Source organism: Macrobrachium nipponense, chromosome 24, assembly GCF_015104395.2.
Source record: "Macrobrachium nipponense isolate FS-2020 chromosome 24, ASM1510439v2, whole genome shotgun sequence".
Classification (NCBI taxonomy): Eukaryota; Metazoa; Arthropoda; class Malacostraca; order Decapoda; family Palaemonidae; genus Macrobrachium; species Macrobrachium nipponense.
The window spans coordinates 78,681,778-78,697,340 of NC_061091.1; the positions used below are offsets into that span (position 1 = coordinate 78,681,778).

At 42.5% G+C, this 15,563-nt stretch overlaps 1 protein-coding gene across 1 annotated transcript in view; it reads left to right on the forward strand.

Annotated features, from left to right (window-relative positions):
* Positions 1-15,563, forward strand: part of LOC135205837 (Bardet-Biedl syndrome 2 protein homolog) — a 65,683-nt gene that overhangs the window by 37,417 nt on the left and 12,703 nt on the right. The window contains exons 8-13 of the mRNA XM_064237091.1: positions 10,651-10,859; positions 12,132-12,194; positions 12,887-13,042; positions 13,693-13,869; positions 14,078-14,296; positions 14,786-14,952. Of these exons, the coding sequence (XP_064093161.1) occupies positions 10,651-10,859; positions 12,132-12,194; positions 12,887-13,042; positions 13,693-13,869; positions 14,078-14,296; positions 14,786-14,952 (991 nt within the window). The remainder of the gene's footprint in view (positions 1-10,650; positions 10,860-12,131; positions 12,195-12,886; positions 13,043-13,692; positions 13,870-14,077; positions 14,297-14,785; positions 14,953-15,563) is intronic.

A 15,563-nucleotide genomic window follows, 5' to 3' on the forward strand; every position in this document is an offset into this window, starting at 1 on the left:
CCTGGTTAGGTCTTTCAGTTTGGCTTTCATTAAGATGTTCGTTACTGATGCAAACTGGAGAGAGCCGAGGATCCTTTCCTGAGCTCTCCTTGATGCTAGTTTGTGACTTAGAAATTGCTTGACTGACTTCGCTATTTCTTTCCTTTTGGTAGATGGAATCGACAGAGTGTGTGAGGATAGATTCCATTGAATGCCTAGCCACTGAAAGTTTGACTCTGGAGTGAGTCTTGACTTGGACTTGTTTATCTTGAATCCTAGATATTCTAGGAACTGGATCACTTTCAGTGTGGCCTTGTTGCATTCGTCGACTGATGGAGCCCAGATCAACCAATCGTCGAGATACGCCACTACCATAATCCCTTCCCTTGCGCTCTGCAGCTGTTGCACTACTACTTTTATCCGCTAGCTTCGTGAACACCCTGGGTGCCACGTTGAGTCCGAATGGAACTACCTTGAAGGAGAATGTCTGGTCCTCCTATCTTGAATCCCAGATACGGACGGAAGTGTCTTGCAATAGGGATATGATAGTAGGCGTCTGTAAGATCGATAGAGGTGGTGACGGCCCCACGGGGAAGTAAGGTCCGCACCTGTGAGATCGTGAGCATCTTGAACTTGTCGCAGCGGATGGCTAAGTTTGTAAGCGGGACAAGTCTAAGATTACCCTTCTTTTGTGTGAGCCTTTCTTGGCACGCTGAACAAGCGACCTTGAAATTTTAACCTCTTGACTCTCGCTATAGCTCCTTTCTGAAGGAGGTCCTCTGCTACTCTGTCAATTCTTTGGAGGAAGTTGACGGAAAGGTCTGGCTGGAGGTGGGTTCGTCAACCAGCTCCAACCCAGCCCTTTTGACACTATGCTCTGAGCCCACTGGCTGAAGTTCCACCGGTGGCGAAAGTGAAACAGCCTCCCTCCTACCTGAAGTTCTTCATTGGTTCTGGTAACCACCTCGGCCTCCTCTGAAGTGCTTTCCCCTATTGAAGGGGCCTCCCGATCCTCTCCCACGAAAGGACCGCTTACCTCTTGCCTCCCTGCCCGAGCGGTCATACTTCTGAGAAGCTTGACTCTCGAAGGCTTGATTGTAAGCTGGAGAGATGGCGTATGAGGTGGAGGGTTGAGGCTGAGGGGATATCACATAAATTGGCTGTGATTGACCTTTAGACGTGGAGGGTTGGGCTGTCTGCACTAACGGCACTGCTGGAACTTGTTGAGGAAAGCGTGGTTGCTTCTTTTGGTAAGGTTGGAAACGTCTGGGTTTCCTCTGTCCCTTACCTTTAGGTGTCAGGTCTTGCCTCCTCCTAGCCGTAAGGCCCCAACGGTCTTTAAGGCTCTGGTTTCAACCTCGTAGCCTCTGCCTGGACTTCCTTAACCATAGCCTCTGGGAAGAGATCTGCGCCCCAGATGTTAGAAGAGAGTAACCTATTCGGCTCATGTCGAATGGTTGCCTCTAGCAGGACATGCTTCCTACAATTCGTTCTAGCAGTGGCAAACTCGAACATATCCGACTGAACACCGTTTGAGTCAGGGCTTTGGTCATAAGCTTAAAAATTGGTTCTGAACCATAAGCCATGGTTGCTACTTCGGAGGACATAGCCATCGAGTTGATTGATCTGGCTAGTCGTGATTTTGAGTCAAATTCAGCCTGAATAAGACTATCTGGGAGCCTGGTAGCTTTTCACCAAACTGCTCCATAGCACAGTCCGTTGAGTTTGCCAGCTGAGAACGTATTCGGCAAGTCTTCCCACAATTCTCCAATTGAAGGGAGCAACGGAGATGTGGGATCTGCTTCTTTCAACTGAGGCATGGTTCCCCCTTCTGGGCTGCTGAGATGGTCGACTTGCTATCTTGGTTAGGAACGGAGCGGGGTACTCTCATCCATTGTGAAAATGGTAAAGGGATTTTTAAATGGTTGTATCTTGGTGTTAGAACAATCCATGTCCTCTAAACATCTGAGCCATTCCTCTCTGAGCCTGGTCTCGAGAAATAGAGGACTGTCTCCTTTGGTACCCTATCGTCCCGAACCATAGCCGAAGGCGTAAGCCTTGCGTAGCCTATGAAAGGAGGCTGTAGGCCTTCCGGGTAGAACTCGAAGTCCTCTATTCTTCGAGTTCCAAACTCCGGTATGGAGATGAGACCATCCTGGAAGGGGGCGTATGACGCTACTCTCCAAGGGTTGTTCATGGAGAAAGCAGGAAGTGAGTCATACGGAGGGAAGCTGAGATCCACTAGTGTTGGAGAGTGAGGGAGAGGCTAGAGGGGCTTCTCTTAGCCTGCTATAATAGAATCCTGAGAAGTTGATCCTATCCGACAGGCGAGATATCATTTGTTCCATACTACTCTTAAGGGACCCCACTAGGTCGCCCACCTGTTGAAACAAAGGCCAAGCATTGGAGTCCAAAGCCGGAGCTGCTGCGGAGTGGAGGGGAGGCTCTGAATTGGAACCAAAGGTAGCGGAACAATGGTGATTCTGCCGGGGTGCGAGATCTCTCCTTGGGTTTACTTTTCGAGGACTTAGAGCCGGAGCTAGACGCTTTAGACCTGTCTGGCCGGGATTACGAGCCGGAGACTTACGTGAGGAAGAAGACGAGGACTTCTTCTTAGAAGACGATGACGTCTTAGTCAAGGTCATCACTTTTAGACTTGATCTTAGGTCTAACCGAAGCCTCGGTAAGGCAGGGGTATATAATTCATCACCCGTAAAGCCTTGGAAGGATGGAGATGGTTGCAGGGGAGGGGTAGAAGAAACAGTCACACCCAAGGGTGACCCTTGGGTACCCACATTACTTACCTCGACCAACAGGTCGTCTATACCTACCATCGGTTCAACATTAATATCCAGGGTTGCGACATCCGTGGAGATATCCTGGTCTTGTTCAGTTAAGGAGGCCGCCAGCTGTTGTTGGATGAAGGCAATAGTTGGGTCCGCCTCTACTGGGTCGACGTACCCTGTCGCCTTGCCTCCGGGAAAGATTAATAGTGCTAATCGCTTCTCGAGTATGTAGGGCTGACCCTTGGCGGCGTTCTTGCCAAAACCTCCGACCCAGGCCCGCAGGGTAGCCAGTGCGGTATCCCTTACTGCCGGAGCCTGTAAGAGAGGGCGTATTTTTTAGATTTAAGAATCACTTAAACTAAAACTTGGAGTAATAACTTAAACTAGATGCCTTAAGTTAAAGTAAATGACTGAAAACTTAAGCACTAAAAAAGAAGCGGAGCAGCTACTGGAGATGGGAATACTTACGGCCTTCCAAAAGCTGGCTCACCAGATCGTAACATATGGTACACGTCTCATGGTACCAGACCTGGATGTCCCCGTGCGGAGTCGCGCATGGAGCATGGGACCGGCAAACTTCGTGTCCACAGGGGTCCTGAAGTGTAGCGGAACATCCCGGATGCTCACAGTTGGTGGCCTGTAAGTGGGAAGACACATGAGTATCTTAAAGGGGCATCACTTACAGACTAAAGGACAAAAGAACTCCGTTACATGCCGGAGCTCGGAAAAAATTTGGGCATAACCCCTCCCTGCATTGCCTGAATAGGCTATAATCCCGGAGAGATCCGGTAAAATATGAAAGGGAGGGGGGGGGATGGTTTAAGATACTTAAGATAAACTTATAGATAACTTAAACCTAAACACAAGCGAACCGGACTAGGTCCAGTGTGAAGCGGAGTGTAGTAACTCAGCAATACGGTAAGGTTATAGAGACCTATGTATGTTCCGGTCCACTCTACTGGGTGGACTAGCTCCTTCCGCTGGATACCAGGACTCGATCAGGAGGAGCTTCTAGTAAGGAGGGAAGGGCGAGAGGACATACATGCTCGAGCTAGCCCGGAGCGACAAGGCAGTAACAGAGGGGGGGAAGGCCAGGGCCCCCCACAACGTACCACCCGGCCGGACCGAGAAGCCGGAGAGGTCGAGACCAGTCTGGGTCTGTCCGACTCCCTAGCCCCTCCGCCTGAGGGGAGAGGGGGAGGCAGGCTCGGGTATGTGGAGCGAGCATGGGCAGACCGACCCACCCCCGCCCGACTCTATGGAAGAGCGGGAGGGGGGGGAAGGGTGACTGGGCAGGCGTCTGGCTGTCCCGTGATCACGGAGTGACCACGAGGCGGTAAACTGAGATACGGTAACCAAACCTAGGCCAACCAACTGATCAGAGAGAAGCTATCGGGAAGCAACCTGAACTGAAAAGCGGTAGCATATAGGCCCACAGGGCTAAAACCAACTGATCAGAGAGAAGCTATGTGGAAGCAACCGAACTGATCAGCGGTAGAATAGGCTCTATGAGCCGGGACCTAGGCTAAGCCAGACGCCAAACTAACCTAACAATGACAAAATATATAATAAATAAAATAAAATGAAAGAAAGAAAGTAATATAGCAGGAGAAAAAATCCAGGAGTGTACGACCTAACCGAAGGCAAGTCTACCACTCAAGCTAGTCAGGGCCGATACTAAGAACCTGGACTAGGGTCTGGATATAAAAAGCCTACATAAGGTGATATACATGCAAGCATGACAACCTGAGTAGACCTTAACTAAATAAAGCGGAAAATCAAAATAGAGCGTAAATAAATAAGGGATGTTCTAGGTATGGGAGACCAAGAACGAACCCATCACGCGGCAGGACCATGCTGCCATGCTTCCGACCCCGAGAACGTATTTATACCTAAAAAACGGCAAATACTGTCTCAGGGACGGAAAAAACCAACTAACCGTAAATACTGAGTACTTAACTTAGCTGCTGCAATAGCTGCACGCTCCATTATTGAAAATCCGAAGAAAGGGCACAAAAAACACAGAGAGAAAAATAACACGTGTGACTCGTGTGCGCTAACTGAAAAGGATGGCCACCAGAGGCCGCAGCAGTCGGCAGCATGGGATGGTAGTAGTAGTAGTACGAGCTGCTCACTCTGTGGGACGGCTCCCCTCTTGGAGGGTTTGTAGTGGGAGATTTTCTATTGGCATTTGGCTCGTGGTAGTGGTCTCACTCGCCTAGTGTTCATACCGACACCCTCCTAGAGGGTGTAGCGATTCAAGTATACTGACCTTTTTCTTTATTTTATTTATTCTCTGGTATGTTGTTAGTACATTTACCCTAGAAATAATAGATTAAAGGATATTTCGCGCAAGCGACACGAGCTGAGCCCAGAAATATTTTTTTCAAAAATTCACCATAAATCTACATATTTTCCTAGAGACTTCCAATTTCTTTCAAAATGAAGACAAATGATTGAATATTACTTTATACTGTAAGAATATTAGCTTACAAATGCAGTTTTTGACCATATCTGACGAGTTAAAGTTGACCGAATGTTGAATTTTTTTATATATATATTTTTTTTTTATATGCAATTATTTCGGAAATAAGAAAAGCTACAACTTTCAAATATTTTTCGTTTTATTCTACATGATATTGCGCACATTTTCATATATAAAACTCTATGAAATGCCTAATATGAAATGGAGCAAATATTCGAAATGTACTTACGCATTTCGGAGATTTGTGGCGGGGAATCCGTGCGCGGAGGGATGGAAATTTTTTTTAAAAATTCACCATAAATTTAAATATTTAAATATTACTAGACTGTAAGAGTTTTATCTTACAATTGCGTTTTTCGAACATTTCGGTAGAGTCAAATTTGACCGAACGTGGGTTTTTTTCTATTTATCGTGATTTATATGCAAATATTTCGAAAATGAGAAAAGCTACAACCTTCAACTATTTATTGTTGTATTATACATGAAATTGCGCACATTTTCATATATAAAACTTTATGTAACGGCTAATTTAAAATGGTGCAAACATTACCACAATCGCACGTATGATTTTTTCGGAAGAGTTACCGCGCGGACGTAAAGAAAATGTTATTTTTTTCATAAATTCACCATAAAAATCGAAATATTGTGCTAGAGACTTCCAATTTGTTGCAAAATGAAGGTAATGCTTGAATATTACTAGAATATAAGCGTTTAGCTTACAATTGCATTTTTCGACCATTTCGGTAGAGTCAAAGTTGACCGAAGGTTGAAAATTTGTCACTTATCATTTTGTATATGAAAATATTTCAAAATTGATAAAAGCTACAACCATGGGTTGTTTTTAGTTGTATTGTGCATGAAATTTCGCACATTTTTTTTTTTTTTTTTTTTTTTTCATATATAAAAACTTTTATGTAACGGCTAATTTAAAATGGTGCAAACATTACCACAATCGCATGTATGATTTTTTTCGGAAGAGTTACCACGCGGATGTAAGGAAAAAGTTTTTTCATAAATTCACCATAAATCGAAATATTGTGCTAGAGACTTCCAATTAGTTGCAAAATTAAGGTAAATGATTGAATATTACTAAAATATAAGAGTTTTAGCTTACAATTGCGTTTTTCGACCATTTCGGTAGAGTCAAAGTTGACCGAAGGTTGAAATTTTGGCACTTATCGTTATTTACATGAAAATATCTCAAAACTGATAAAAGCTACAATCCATGGGTATAAATTAAAATTTTTTTGTTGTATTTTACATAAAAATGCTCACATTTTCATATATAATACTCCATGTAACGGCTAATTTAAAATGGTACAAAAATTATGTCAAAGTGACGAAATAATTTCCGAGATGTGTCACAGATACTTTTTAGTGCGGCAAGAAAGAAATTCGCGCTTGCGCGCCTGCGTAACGATTGTAAACAAAACAACACCTTGATCCGTGAACTCCCAGCATCCCCCAAGGCGCGTGATTCAAGAGTTTTCGGCTGGTAGGCCTAAAAGTATTTTCCGCGAATTTTTAAAAAAACTTTTGTATGTCGACGTAAATACGTCCAGTCGGCACCCGAGAGACAAAAAATGTTGACGTAAAATACATCCAGTCGGCGTTTAAGGGTTAAGATTCATGTGGAAAGGGAAAGTTTTCCAATTCAGGGCTTTGTGCTTCGGCCTATCCACAGCCCCTAGTGTTCACAGGGCTAATGAAGAACGTAGCACAATGGCTGCATCTCGAGGGAGTGAGGGTGTCCCTCTACTTGGACGATTGGCTGATCAGAGCCAAATCGAAGGAGAAATGTCTGGAGGACCTTCACATAACGTTGACCTTAGCAAGTTCTCTGGGTTTGTTGATAAACTTCGAGAAATCACAGTTAATCCCCAGCCAAGATCGTATCTATCTGAGGATTCGATGGTTTCTCAGGTTTTTCGTGCGTATCCATCCCCAGAAAGGATAGCCCGTTGTTCAGAGAAGGTCGCAAGCTTTCTAGAGAAAGATGTATGCACAGTGAGGGAGTGGATGAGTCTGTTGGGGACACTCTCCTCGCTGGAGCAATTCGTTTCTCTAGGGAGGTTGCACCTCAGACCCCTCCAGTTCTTTCTAAATCGGAACTGGAACCGCAGTTCTCAGGGTCTAGATTTCATCTTCAAGATCTCGAACGAGATAAAGGAGGATCTCCGTTGGTGGGCAGACCCTCTTCTCTTCAAGGAAGGCATTTCCTTACATTTGCAGAACCCCAACCTAGTGTTATTTGCAGACGCGTCGGACAAAGGTTGGGGAGCGACTCTCGGCTCGAGAGAAGTGTCAGGCACCTGGGTAGGGGAACAGGTGTCCTGGCACATCACAAAAAAGAACTGACGGCGATTTGGTTGGCCCTCAAAGCGTTCGAGCCCTTGTCCAGAAGACTTCGGTTCAGATCAACTCGGACAACACAGCCCTGGCTTACATTCGGAAGCAGGGGGGGACTCGCTCATTCTCCCTGTGTGAAACAGCAAGAATGCTCCTTTGGTGGTTGGAGGAAAGGGAGATAAGTCTCCTCACCAGGTTCGTACAGGGAGAAAGAAATGTCAGAGCAGATCTGCTAAGCAGAAGAAACCAAGTCCTTCCCTCAGAGTGGACTCTGCACTCGGACGTATGCCAGGAGCTGTGGAAGACGTGGGGCAGACCTCATCTGGACCTCTTCGCGACATCCAGGAACGCAAGGATAGACCTGTACTGCTCCCCGATATCAGACCCGAGAGCAGTAACGGTAGACGCGTTCCTGATGGACTGGAAGAACTTAGACCTTTATGCATTTCCTCCTTTCAAGATTCTGGGGGAAACTCTAAGGAAATTCTCAGCATCGGAGGGAGCAAGGATGACCTTGATAGCTCCGTTCTGGCCCGCCCAGGACTGGTTCACAGAGGTACTGGAATGGTTAGTAGATATTCCAAGATCCCTGCCACTAAGAGTCGATCTGCTCAAACAGCCCCACTTCGACAGGTTTCACAAGAACCTCCCCGCTCTCAGTCTGACTGGATTCAGACTATCAAGAGTCTGGTCAGAGCTAAGGGCTTTTCGGCAAAGTCTGCAAGGGCAATTGCCAATGCACGTAGACCTTCCACCACCAGGGTCTACCAGTCGAAGTGGGATGTTTTTCGACGCTGGTGCAGGAATCAGAACGTTTCCTCCTCCAGTACCTCTGTGACCCAAATAGCAGACTTTCTTCTTTTCCTGAGGGAAAAATGCGGTCTGGTAGTCTTGACGATAAAGGGCTACAGGAGCATGCTATCTTCTGTGTTCAGACACAGGGGATTAAACATCTCTGAAGATAAGGATCTGCATGATTTAATCAAGTCGTTTGAGACTTCTAAAAGAACCTCTTGTTTAACCCCAAGCTGGAACCTGGACGTAGTATTATTGTTCCTGAGGTCCTCGAGATTCGAACCTCCCCAATCAGCCTCTTTCAGAGACCTCTCTATGAAGACTTTGTTTCTCTGCGCTTTAGCTTCAGCTAAGAGAGTCAGCGAACTGCAAGCTCTGGAAGGAGATGTGGGGTTCCAAGGAGACTCCGCTGTTTGTTCGTTTCTCCCGTCTTTCCTGGCCAAGAATGAAAACCCCTCATCCCCTTGGCCCAGGAGCTTCGAGATAAAAAGCTTATCCTCCCTAGTTGGAGTAGAAGAGGAAAGGACTCTTTGCCCTGTAAGGAGCCTAAAGTTTTATCTCCAGAGGAAGAAAAGACTTGGGGCTAACTCAGACAACCTCTGGTGTTCTGTAAGAGACCCCAGTAGGCCTTTGTCAAAGAATGCCCTGTCATTCTTTATTAGGAACCTTATAAAAGAAGCCCACGCATCTTGTAACCAGGATCAGTATAGACTTCTGAAAGTCAAGGCGCATGAGGTAAGGGCCATCTCGACGTCTTTGGCTTTCAAGAAGAATGTCTTTACAAAACCTCATGAAAGCGACTTTTTGGAGGTGTGAGTCAGTCTTCTCCAACCACTACCTGAAAGACGTAAGAATTACGTATGAGAAGTGCTTTGGGTTAGGCCCGTACGTATCGGCGGATTCAGTGCTGGGGCAGGGAGCTGAAGCATATCCTTTTTAGATATTTTTCCCTTGTTGTATTTGTATTGTTTTTGGTTGTGGGAAGGAGGATGCAGGAGGCACCTCCTTCTTTCGTATTTTTCTAACATTTGTGTTTTGATTAGGTGATCGGTTTGTGCTTGAAGCTCCTTGCATTGGTAGTGGACAGGCTCTGTCATTTAAGTGGGTTGATCCCCTTTGACAAGACCCTAACTGGATTCTACCAAGTAAGCGGAGTCAGTTCCCATTGTAACCCAATGAGTTTTTTCAGCTGTAGGTCACGCCCTCGCTGTAACTCTTCAGGCAACGCAGACTAATAGACAGTAACTATGAAGTCTTCTGCCTAAATCAGGTAAGAACCAAGGTTGTTTTAATTCCTTTAACATGTGTTGTCTCCCCTTTCTTTGTACTTGAATGTCTCTTTCCCTCCACCAAGGGTGTCAATCAGCTAAGTATATATCTGGCAGGGAAGTTCATGTACAAAAATGATATTGTTAGTATACAATAAAGTTTTGTACATACTTACCTGGCAGATATATACGATTGATGGCCCTCCCAGCCTCCCCTCAGGAGGGAAACAGGTGGAAGAGAAAATCTGACAGGAAAGGGGGATTGGTTCTTACACCCGCCACCCAGGCTGCGGGTCAAGGTAGATCACCTGACCTACCTGTAGCGTGTGCCGCGATTTTCAAATTTTCTGTCGTGACGTCAGAGACGTAAGCTAAGTATATATCTGCCAGGTAAGTATGTACAAAACTTTATTGTATACTAACAATATCATATTCAACTCCATATTTCAAAGTACAATGCACACTACAACCAGATGCGCATATTTTACTAAATAAGTATGACTCACAGACACTCCTTAGATCTATTTAAATTACAGACACATACTACAGCACCAACTTTATGGATTTCCATTTGGATGGAATGATCTGAGGTGCTACATGTATCTTATCCTCAGCCTAAGGAAAGTAAAACATTCCCTCTTGTAGGAACAAATATAATACCAGGGATTCTCAGGTTTTGTAAGTACAAGCAATTACTTCACTGGGATCTCCTTGGAGCCATTTCTTTAGCCAACTGCGACAATGAAAAAACTATTAACAGCGTTAGGTTGGAGGGTATCCTTTTGTCTCTGGTATTCAGGTATGGTTAAAATGAAAGGTCTGTATTTATGGAACAGGAATATTTTATATTTAAAATTTTTCATAATTACAGTATACATATTATCAATTCTTTGTAGCTGACAATGATAGTTTTAGATGCACTTTCTGTCTAGTTTTAAGTTTTCAAAAGAAGCACATCAGTGCTAATAGACTCTTTATATCCTTCTAGTCAGAGGATACCAGCCGTCGTCCCCTGAGAGTCGGTACTCTTTGATGGACGTGAACATTGAACAGGAGACAATAAGGGAATTAAGTCAGAGACGCCACACTCTTCTGATGGAATTGAAAAACTACGAGGAAAACCAGAGGATGGGATCGTCTGGAGAGATCATTTATGGTAAACCCTCGTCAGCAGGCGACCAAGTTGGAATTATACCTGTAAGTATAGAAAAAGAAACATATTCTAGATTAATTGGGCCATACTTGTTGTGATCTGTAAATGTACAGAATGAAAACCTTATAAAAAATTTTATAGTTCTTTTTAGTAAATAGTTCCTGACTAAAATATGGATGCACAGAGCTACTCTTACATTAGTCACTCTCCTTCTGTACCCATTATCAATGTGTATCGAGAAATATTTCCATTTTCAGTAGGGTGTACAGCGTACATGATATGATATTGACAACGTGTGCTCTTCTTCCTAGAGTGTACCTTGCAAAGCATACTGTAGGCGTTATGAAAATTTTTAACTAAATGCAATGTTTCACATATTTAAAGTGTTGTCTTCAGTAGCCTTACACTTCAGTTTTAAGTGTTAGCCACTTACTCACATTCGTTAAAGAGGAGTGCTCAGTTTATGGAAATGGTACGTACAGAACAAAATTAGTTTTAAAATGAATTGTCTTGCATATGTATCAAACCAACCATTAATTTGGTTGTCCAGTTGGAATAATCATCTTGAAGAAGTGACTTAATTAAGTCCTTCAACTCTGCAACCCTCTTGAAGATAAGGTGACAAAGAATAGGAGAGGTGTGACAATATTTATGTCAGTTAAGGAATATAATTTAGGCCCAAGGCCAACACAGGGACCAATTGTGTCATTCAGCGATGAAAATAATGCTGAAAAAACTGTTAGGAGAGGTGGAAAGCAAGGTGGAAGAAAGAGCATATGAATGGGGATATAGTAAAAGGAATGAAAGGTGGCTGCAGGTAGGAACTGAAGGGATCCTGCAAAGAACCTTAGGTAATGCACACATTGCAGTGTGTAAGGTATACACTGATGGCGCTACCCCTCTATGGGGATGTTAGTTAACAGCTGTGACTTGTAATAATGAATTGTTATACCATTGCCTGTTATGGTTGACAGTGAAGAGATAGGGTTGAAGTTCAAGAACCCATCCACATTGGTCAGGAAGGTCAGTCCCCACAAGGAGTTATGTGAGTTAGAGATGTATCTTGCTTGTCACTTTCACTAGTTGGTGATGTTAGGTAACAGCTGATGCAGATCCGTGATTTTCAACCAGAGCAAAATTAGACTATTCGATGGGCTGAAGATTCACTAAAGTTTACTAGACTTACAATATGGTACAGTTGTAGGGATCCAAGAATCTCTTCCATGAAGTAAGTTTATTCAAATAAGGAATTTAAAGATAATGATCTAAAGGTTGAAACATATATATTATTGCTAAATGTGGTTTCTTTCTTGCAGGCGAATACTCAGCTTCAAACTGGACTTGCTATTGATATGGGCAGTGAAGAAAAAAATAAACCAGTAAGTAGGTCTTAAGATGTGTTGGAAGTATGTAGGTTCTTGACAAGTAATATTTCCTTGTTTCTGGAAAGAAATTTTGCTCTCAGTGAATTTGCAGTTTTCTATCAGTCTTTCTTATTGTTGGTAGCACGTTTCATACTGGTACTGAAAGCGTACAAAGAAATGTTAAAATATATAGAAAAAATCGTCTCCACATTATTTGATGATTGTATGAAAATGTCTATTACAGGAATTGTCATTGCTGTTAGAGCACAATTATTTATCTGCTGTAATTCGTGAGTTCTGATATGTCATTAGTACTTGCCCATTCATCTTCATTTGTCTTTTCTAATCTGTCTATTTTAGTTTAATTTTCAGTATACTTTGCCCTGTCAGACCTCTTCACTTTTCCACACTTATGTCATCTGAACATTTCATTGCTTTCCTTTTGCTAGGAAACAAAAAAATTCCATTTCTCCAGTACCCTTTTCTTTGTGGTTGCCATATACTTCCCAGCTTCATTTCATCTCTCCCTCTCGACTTTTCTATCATCACTCTTGCCTGTCCCTGTCTTTAACTGCCCTCTGTCTATCTTCATTTCATCACTTATGTTTCGTATGTACAGGTTTCCAATTACTTCCATCACATTTTAGGGATTAAAAATCAGTCATCTGAGAAGTTTTTGTAGCCAATCTTTTTTCTGCATCTTTCAGCCTCATGTGGAGATTGCTTTGGCAACAACCAACGACACTGTAATTAAAGCCGTCATCATATTTGCGGAAGGAATATTTGAAGGCGAGAGTCATGTTTTTCATCCGAGAGACAATGCGCTGGCAAGTAGTGTACGAGTTCCTCTGTATCCCCCGAAGGTAGGTGGAATTCAAGAAGAATCCATGTGGAATAAATCAGGGTTTCCATCTCAGAAAAGATGAGGTGTCCCTGTAATAAACAAACCTTTGCATCAAATAAAAGTAAAAGAGCTTCCTTACATATCATCATATAGTTTAACTGATCACAGAGTCAAAACACCTAGTGCTTATGTATAGGGTTGGCTAGATACAACTTATGGATGATCAAGGTAAGGTCTCCGTCCTTAAGTTTTTATCTTCTGCATTTATATTTGTTTTTCCAGAAACCTATTACTTTGAACATAACCTATACATGAGCCTTTGCAAACTCCAGACGCTCTTAATCCTTTTAAAAACAAAAAGAACGTGATCCACTTTTCCAGGTAGGTTCGTGCGTGCATATATGGTTGTCTCTCATGTATACACAGATGTCTGTTGACTAGTTAACATTCTTCCCCAGACTTATGAATTGTTCAAGGGTATACTTATTTCATGTTCCTGTAAATGTTGATCATATATTTTCCAGTAATTTCAGCTCGTTAAACTTTAAATTTTAGAATGTTAATATGACTTTTGTTTATAAGTTAAAAGTTTACCGTTTCTTCCTTAGCAACATATTGAAAGTGTTAACTTTATTATTATTGAAAGATTTTTTTTTATAAATCTTGCAGGATGTGCCAGTTGATCTTCACATCAAAGCTATGGTTGGCTACAAGGGGTCTCTTCATTACCATGTCTTTGAGCTAACCAGGCAGCTCCCGAGGTTTTCAATGTATGCCCTGTGTACAACCCCAGTGAATCAACCTCAAGGCTTTGTCAAGTTTAAAATTCACGAGCGTGTTGCAAGGGTAAGCAAATGTTCAGCTTTTGCCACTGTTGCAAATGACTGTTGGGGTATACATGGCTACTACCGTTATTGACGTTCAGTAATAAACTGACTGACATATATTCTTGGCCATCCTTTTCATGTCTGAGTGAATCATCTCAGAATATTACTGTTGTATAACCAAGAATTACAGAAATGAAACATCTTTCTAGAGTAACAACTATTTTCAGATTGTCATGTGGATCAATGCAAATTTTTTGCTCTTGGAAGATCTGCAGTTAGGGGAGCAAGGAGACCTGGATATCTCTTTCTTGTCCTTACGTACCACCATGCCGCTGGTTATCCAGTCGACGGCCAATTGTGAATTAACCATTAAAACGGATGATATGGATCTTGCTGGAGACCTTATCCAAGCATTGTCTAATTATCTCAATTTAGAAGATTTGCAGGTAAGATGCTTTTTAGATATTAGCCCCACTGTAGTACTCTCGTCTTTTTATTTTGTTACTTAGTAGATTCTTTTGATATACTATTAGGTACTGTCTTCGTATAGATCTCACAGAATCTTTCTGGCTCCTACTGCTGTAGGGTATAGCACATATACCTATCTTCATACTCTGTAGGCTCCTGCTGTAAGTTCTACCTGTATACATCACCTTAGTATGTACTGCCTCTGATGTTGCTCTTGTCACAAAGCCAAACTGACAGTTATAAATTTAAAAATTTTTTTGTAATCTCCATCTAACAGCATTCTTCTTCTAACCAATGCTATTCAGGAGAGAGTCTCTTTGTATCCTATTGTTTTAATACTTTCATCCACTCTACAGGGTACAACTCTTTATTGTGTTTTAGTAAATTGTGGTCTGTGTTTAGTGAATTGTGGTCAGTGTATCATTAACTATTTGTGTCTCAGCTTCTCTTCTACTCTTATGTGCCAGGTTGAAGCAGACTTTCCATCAGAACTGGAACAGCTGGGAACAGTGCTGGAACGAGTTGAAGAGTATCATGCGACAAGACAAAGGCTGTCTGCTGATATGGCGGACCATTCTGGGGTCATTCGCACATTAGTGGTCAGGGCAGAAGATGCCAGACTCATGTTTGATATGTAAGTGCAGTTAATGTATTTGTTGTAATGTTAACTGCCATGTTAAACCACATTTGCCTAAGATTTTTGAGTCATTAGAAAGGTTGTTATAATTGTTGAGTCATTAGAAAGGTTGTTATAATTGTGGAGAAATAAAATAGAGTAAATTATTTGTATCATGAAACTAGACATCAATTTTTCTGTTTCACAAACTCTCATTTGCTTTAAAGTATCACTTGTAATATACTATAGTCTTATTGTGGTTTTTGAGGCCAGAACATCACACTCTGCTTTTCATGCAGTATTTGCAAGACATTAATCTACTGTTTTATACTGTGAAGCAATTATTTAACACAAGTCGGACTCCCCCAATAGGAGGGCAGTGCCTATGCAGTGTCCCTTCAGCCCCTATCTGTTACCCCTTTCATTTCTTTTACTATAACTGTTCCTATTTTTTTATTTTACTTTACAGTCTCTCCTCCCAACTGTTTCAACATCATTTTCATAGCTAATTGTTGTCAGACAGGATTGAAAAAAAAACTGTTTAGGAAATTTAGCTGAATTTATCAAGTTTATTTGGCAAAATGGTTTGGCAGTGTCATCCATGACTTCTTTTGTTCAGACTTTGTTTT